We start from the raw sequence: 6,934 nt of genomic DNA on the forward strand, positions 1-6,934 counted from the left end.
AAAAGTTCGTCAAAACCTATCAACATGGGATCTAGTTTTAAAGTCTCAACGCGTGGAATCCAATGGTGAAAACAGTTCGAGATTAGGACACACGGTTTAAGAAATATAACATTTTGAATAAATGAATCTAGAGAAAAGGGAAAACTCCTAGGTTGCGACAAGTGGCGCACATGCAGCACACAATTTGTCACAACCTAGGAAGGTGGGAGTGATTTTTGAAAGAAATACTCCTCAATTAGTGATTTCGTGTGTAGTGCATAAATGAATCCAAAATTATTTATTTTTTAGATAGATGAATCCGAATTTATTTGTTTGATTGAATTTATTTTTTTGCGGGGTTTGTTTCGATTGAGTTGCAATCAACCTGAGATTTTGCTGCTCTATAAAAACAGCGTTCTCCCTATTTCTTTATTTATTGCCAGAAGTGTTCTCTCTAATTTAAGGATTTGTTTTCTCCGCCTTAAGAAAACATGAGTGCTTGTTTTAAAGGCATACATTCCAGAGGAGAATTTTGCTAACGCTTCTCATGATGCATTTGCAACAAGTACAGGAGATTATTCCGCAAAAATAAAAGTACAGGAGATCTTTGACATCCATTCACCGAACCTTGGTAAAAGCACGAAGTCTGCTGCTGCTTTGGACAACTGGACATACCAAAAAAGAAAAAACTGTTTCATCTTACAAATACAAACTTGGCAAATACATCATGCAAGGACCTTTGTAAACTCTGCCTAAGACACCCCGCAAAAAAACCCTCTGCCTAAGACAAATTTTGTTCAACTGTAATCTGCCGCGCCCAGCAGGCAAGAAGCTTGTTTCAATTCGTCCGTCTGTATCCTCTTCACACCTCTGTTTCTCTTTTGAGATTTTTCGACAAAGGGTGAATTTTATTGGCTCAAAAGAAGCATCAAGAGGATACAATATAATGAGCATACACCCGGCCTCTGCATAACTAGAATGCACACAGCCAACCCAACTCAAACGCTAAAACACACCAACGACTAGCAAAGTCATAAGACCAAAAGCAATGAATAGGTGTGAAAAGGAAAAAAGAAATAAAAAAGCCCCAAAGCGATCAGATCAGCGAACGACAAACTAGAACTGCGACCATATCCGCACCAACCATTGACACCACATTGACGACGAGGATCTTCAACAACAACGCCTTCAAGAAGGAAGCGACACTCAAGCGCTGCCGTCGCCGGATCCAACCAAAAAGGCTAGAATCAAAGTTTTCACCCTGAAGAAACAGTCCGAACGTATCCGAGCAATGCCTCCAACAAGGTCACGATGTAAAAAAAACATCGCCATTGCCAGGGATGACCACTCGGGTCTGACCTAGGCTTTCGCCCCGGAGCTCGAGACCAGGTGCTCGCAGCACCACCATCAAAGTCACACATGTGTTGTCGCCGCCGCTTTTCCACAATCCAAGCAACTGCAATTTAACCGCCGCCACTCCAACAACATTCCTTTGCGTCAAGTCATTGTCCATAATTTGTACCTCACCACCGAAAGTCATTCACCGGATCAAGAGATAAAAACTCCCGAATTCACTTTGATGACCCCGATGTCGTGGATCCATAGAAAATCGTTGCAGAACGATCTACAGTCACCACCATCTGGCCAATCAAATCTAGACCACCACCACCAACAGAGGATCACAACGGCGGCCTGCATCGCACATGCCATAAGGCGAGCTCATCGCCGCAGCCTTGCAGTAGCCGGAGCAGTGACAACAAACACTACGGGGCGCCCAAGGGATCCTCCCCGCGCCACACCCGGACAAGATCTTTGGGGGATGGAGGAGCGCGCCATAGCCGAAGGGTCACACAAAGGGGGAGGGCCAGGACGGTCGCAGCCAGCCCCGCGACGACCACCGCCGGCAGGAAGGACGCCGGAGCAGCAGACCGAATCTTCACCGGGAGGGCAGAAGTGTGCAACCGGAGGTGACCCAGACCCAAGCCAACAGCCGCCAGGCGCTGGGGCGCCCGGATCTGGCGCGCCGCCCGCGAGATCCGCAGGAAGCGGCTGGAGATGGCGGACGACGACGGAGCCCGGGACGAGGGGAGGAGCGGGAGAGGAGGAGGCTAAGGAGGCACGCCCCGCCGCCGCCGTCCTTGAGGGCCGAGAAGGCTTCGCTGCTGGTCCCCTCTGGCGACGGCGAGGAGAATGGATCGGAAGGGAGAGCTGCCGGTCGCGAGATTAGGGCGCCGCCCGAGTCGCCCCTACGGAGCGACGCGGGGGCCGGGAGGAGGGGGCTTTCCAAGTTTTTTGAGATGGTGGAGACAAATGATTTGTGTCCAAAGTGCAAAATGTTGATGGGTAATCTTCTCATAACTTCATAACTTCATAACTTCATAACCACGGCCACGACAGAGAAACACACTTCTCATAACTTCATCAAAGCCTGACAACCTTGTGCTCATAACCTCTGTTTTCCTTTCGTTCTTTTCCTTGCTCTTTTGGAGGTAAGGCTTGAAGGGGCACATTTAACACTCTCCAGTCAGTTTTATTTCCTCCTTTGTACACCAATTTCGATTGCCCTGCAGTAAAAAGCGAGAGTGTAAGTTTCTCATGTATACATCATTCTCTTGAGAACTATTCTACATGCGTCAGATAAAAGATAGTGATACCTTTTTATCTACACTCGGTTTTTCCCTTTTGATCAGTTTCACGTGATGTTAATAGTTCATGCTAAAAGTGATTTGCATTCACCCTGAAAAAAGGGAAGAAAAAGTAGTTTGCAGTCTTACTCAGTTCAGCAGCATCTGATCAAGAGGATTTGATCTTAACTCATGATATTTTTAGGAGCATATGTTAAATTTTGCAATGTTGTTGTGATAGTGTCAAAACACGTCTTATATTTTGATACGGAGGGAGTAGATTGGTAGGTTGAACTGCTCAAGCAGGGCTATTAGAGGTGATAGGGTCAACTAAGCAACAGGAAACAGGGAATAACCTGGCAATATGTTACTGCATTACGGATTTGCAAAATGTAGTTGTATATCAGGCATTAGTGTGTTACACTAATATTTCCTCTAAAAAAGGAATTCTGGTTAAGAAATAAAGTACCTGAGAAATTTAGACCATGCTAGATTTCTCCGATGACCAGAAAACAAAAGCACACCTCCTGAGCCCTAACAGAATATTTCTGCATGTTGGTGAAGAAAGCACATCTGGAGAGGTCACTTGTGTGGAAATTTTTGCTACAATGAAAACTTCCACGGAATTTACTCCAAAATTTAATCAGATGCCTACAGAAAATTACAACGGTGAGTGTGATGGTACCAAATCGCAAACCACCTAGAGCGATAGAATGCATAAGTACCAAAAGAATGTCAGTCAAGCAGCATTCTACTATCAGAATTCCGAAGAACGGATACTTGTACAGAACAATATTGCATCTTACGAAGTCATACTCAATTAGTAAAGTAGGTAACATATATCATTGCTGATTCCACTACGGTAATGTAGAAGGCCAGTGCGCACAAGCTAGCCGATATTTTAATGCTGAACTCCAAAATTTCTCATGCTCACCTTCATGTCTATAAATACTTGTTGGAGCAAAAATCCTGGCAATCTAAACAAACTGCAATAGGCCTTCATTTCTCATTGTTGAATTAACCATAGCATCAATAAGATTCCAATATGGAGGAAAATAATACCCTCAGAATTTGTCATCAGGAGCAAACCCTTTCTGAAGCATTTCATCATGAAGTTGAAATGACTCCTTCGAGTTCCCAGCTGCAACATGACCATTTATCATGGACATGTATGTATATCTGTCTGGTTCAATTCCTCTAGCACCCATTTTCTTGTAAACCCAATCAGCTTCTTGCATATTACCATGTACAGAAAATCCATTTATAATCATATTATACGTCACAGTGTCGGGTTGAACCTTTTCATTCTCCATCATGTTAAGCAAATTAAAAGTTTCATGCATCTTCTCTTCTTTAACATAACCATGGATTAGGGTGTTGTAAGTAATTAAATCAGGCAACACCTTGGCATCCCTCATCTTCTGCAAAAATTGTTGCCCCTTCAATACATTTCCAGACCGGCAGTAACCCTTAATGATGGAATTATAGGTCATGATGTTTGGCACAATCCCCTTGTTTATCATTTCATCCAAAAACCCAAATGCATCATCCACTTGTCCCTTCTCACAGTGGCTGTCTATCAGGATGCTGTAGGTAATGTGGTTGGGGAAGATTTCTCGAGAATGCATATCATCCCATAGCTCATTAGCTTTGCCCAGATCACCTTGTCTGCACATTCCATCAATCAAAGTGTTGTATGTCACAATGTCTGGCATTAAACGCTCATGCAGCATTGTTTCAAATAGTTGCAATGCCTTCTCTATGTTACCCTCCCTACAATACCCATGAATTAAAGTTGTGAAGGTGCATAAATCTGGTGGAACCCCTCTCTCCCTCATCTCAGTCAAAAGCTCCTCTGCATCAGACAACCTACGCTCTTTACAAAGCCCATTCAGCAAGGTATTGTAAGTTACCACATCTGGCAAACATCCACGGCCAACCATCTCATCCCTAACTCTCAGCGCCTCCAACATTGACCCAGCCCTGCAATAACCACCAATGACCATTGTGTAAATCACACCATCAGGCATCAATCCGAACTCTCTCATCTCCCTCAAGTACGCCGCCGTACGGTCCATCTTCCCCCTCCTTGCAAACAACCCAATCAGGCAACTAAAGCTCACAATATCTGGCGTGACTCCACGCCGTCGCATCTCCTTGTAAAATTTCATCGCCTCATCAGGCTCCTTAACTCTACAGAATCCCCCAATCAACATGTTGAAGCTCCGAACATCGGGCGCCACCCCACACTCGTTCATTGCCCTGAACACCTCCCTTGCTTTATCCCACTTTCCATTCCTACACAACCCCTTCAACACTGCATTATACGTCAAGATTCCTGGCTTTATCCCCTGACTAACCATCGAATCGACCACTGCCATCGCCGCCTCAACATCCCCAGCACGAAATCTAGCATCAATCATCACATTATGGGTTACCACATCCGGAAACACGCATCTCTTCTCCATCTCGGAGATTACGGCATCAACCTTATCGAACTGTAGGGCTTTACAGTAGCTGTGGACCATGATGTTAAGCGTGTAGGTGTTTACCTCGGAGTCGGAGGACAGGACGAGGCGGTAGGCGTCCGCTGTGAGGTGGGGCCAGCCGGCGCGGGAGAGCGCGGCTAGGAGCGCGTTTGATGCGGCGGCGGGGATGGGGATGCGGCGGTCGAGGAGGAGGCGGAAGGCCTCGAATGCCTCCCGGGGCTTGCGGGACTGGGTGTAGGTGCGGATGAGGAGGTCGAACACCTGCGGCTGCGGGGTGGGGGAGGAGGCGAGGAGGGAGGACACGATGTCGAGGCGGGAGGCCCCGCGGCGGCGCGACATGCGGAGGAGGAGCGACTGGCACTCGGAGGCGCGGCCCGCCGCCGCGGCTGCCGTCGCGGCGGCGGCCAGGACGGCCGTCGAGGGCCTCGCGCCGGTCCCACCATGGGAGACGGCGAGGCTCGCGGTCGAGCGTCTGGTGGACACGGCGACGGCGGGGAGGCAGGGCAGGCGGCGCCGAATCGCCATTACCGACGGCGAACGGTGGTGGATTCGTGTGTGTTGGAGGCTTGGAGTTCGCTGCCGCCTTCAAGCTGGAATTGCAAAACTAACAAACCCACCTTCTGTCAAGCATTACGTAAACTCGTTGGGCCCGCTTTCTATCCATTTTCTTTGCTCGTGAAAAATACGCCTTCGGTTTTAGACGCGTTTTTTCCGGCCGGGTAATTAAAAACTCCACGGTCTGACGCGCCGTGCTGTCCCGAGACCGAGAATCCGACTCCACACTGGAATCCGACTCCGGCCGGGTGATTAAACTCCACGGGCTGACGCGTCATGCTGCTCCGAGAATCCGACTCCGGCCCCGACTCCACGACGCGTGCTGTGTAGGAGCAGCCGTGGCGAAACCGACCCGGCCTCTCGCTTGGCCTGCGGCTTCTTTTTAAGCAGCAGCTGGCCAACTCGTCCGAGCACCGACCCAGATCTTCACAGCAGCTCGCTCCCGCCTTCGACCACTGCGCTGCGCACACCCACGCTTCGACAAGCATGACACCGTGCTCTAACCCCGGCGCCGGCACCCCGACGCCGAGGCCTCCCGCTGCAACTCCACGCGTGCAGGGGGCCGGCGTGCCGCGGCCGGTGATGAGCACCTATGTTAACCTCGGCACTGCCGTGAGAGCAGCCCCGACACCGCAGATGAAAATGCAGGCCGCGGCGGCGGCAGGAGCGCTCGGCATTCAGGCGCGCCCTCGTGCTGTCGGTGCCGCCGTCCCGACCGCGGGGTCTCCCATGCCACTGCCACACACGCAGGGAGCGCCGGGCGCTGCCGTGCTGCCACGTCCGATGAGCCGCGGTAACCTCGGCGGTGTCCCCATGCCAGCAGCCCCCTCACCGATGCCACGTATGCAGGCAGCCAGACCGGGCGTTCCGGCGAACACTCGTCCAGTCGGCACTGCCGTCCCATCGGCGAAGTCTCGAATGCCAGTGCCAATGTCAATGCCGCCCACGCAGCCAGCGCTGGCGGTGGCGAACCCCGCCGCGCCTTCCCCACGCAAACGACCACCAACGACGACGGGGACGGCCATTCCGCCAGCCAAGCGTCACGCTCCGACGAAGGGAGCGCCTAGCGGTGGCACGCCACTGCCAACGAACCCCGCAGCTCTCGCGGTCGCCGCCCCTGCTCCCACGCCGCCCCGGCACGCGCAGGGCGCGCCCGGGAACGCCACGCCGCAACCGGCACCGGCAGCGGCACCGAGGTTTAGGTACTTCGGGGTGCGCCACGACCCAGCCAAGGGGTGGATGGCACGCGTCATGGACCCGAAGCGAGGCGGCCGCGACATCGGCCCC

General features: G+C 51.0%; 1 protein-coding gene across 2 annotated transcripts; it reads right to left on the bottom strand.

The window, feature by feature from the left end:
• Nucleotides 1-866: 866 nt before the first annotated feature.
• LOC123098525 (pentatricopeptide repeat-containing protein At5g01110) lies at nt 867-5,684 on the bottom strand. Of its 2 annotated transcripts, XM_044520556.1 has the most exons (4): nt 3,538-5,684; nt 3,073-3,254; nt 2,634-2,716; nt 867-2,543 (listed from the first exon to the last, which is right to left on the bottom strand). In XM_044520556.1, exon 1 carries the CDS (start codon nt 5,615-5,617, stop codon nt 3,668-3,670), a length of 1,950 nt encoding a protein of 649 aa, XP_044376491.1. In that variant the 5' UTR covers nt 5,618-5,684; the 3' UTR covers nt 867-2,543; nt 2,634-2,716; nt 3,073-3,254; nt 3,538-3,667. The 2 variants fall into 2 exon arrangements, with proteins under 2 accessions (XP_044376491.1, XP_044376492.1); XM_044520557.1 differs by lacking the exon at nt 2,634-2,716.
• Between the last annotated feature and the right edge of the window lie 1,250 nt (nt 5,685-6,934).

This window comes from Triticum aestivum, chromosome 4D, assembly GCF_018294505.1.
Source record: "Triticum aestivum cultivar Chinese Spring chromosome 4D, IWGSC CS RefSeq v2.1, whole genome shotgun sequence".
Classification (NCBI taxonomy): domain Eukaryota; kingdom Viridiplantae; phylum Streptophyta; class Magnoliopsida; order Poales; family Poaceae; genus Triticum; species Triticum aestivum.

Excerpts from the sequence above, each read along its gene's own strand:
- LOC123098525 (XM_044520557.1), bottom strand. The coding sequence starts at position 5,617 with ATGGCGATTCGGCGCCGCCTGCCCTGCCTCCCCGCCGTCGCCGTGTCC.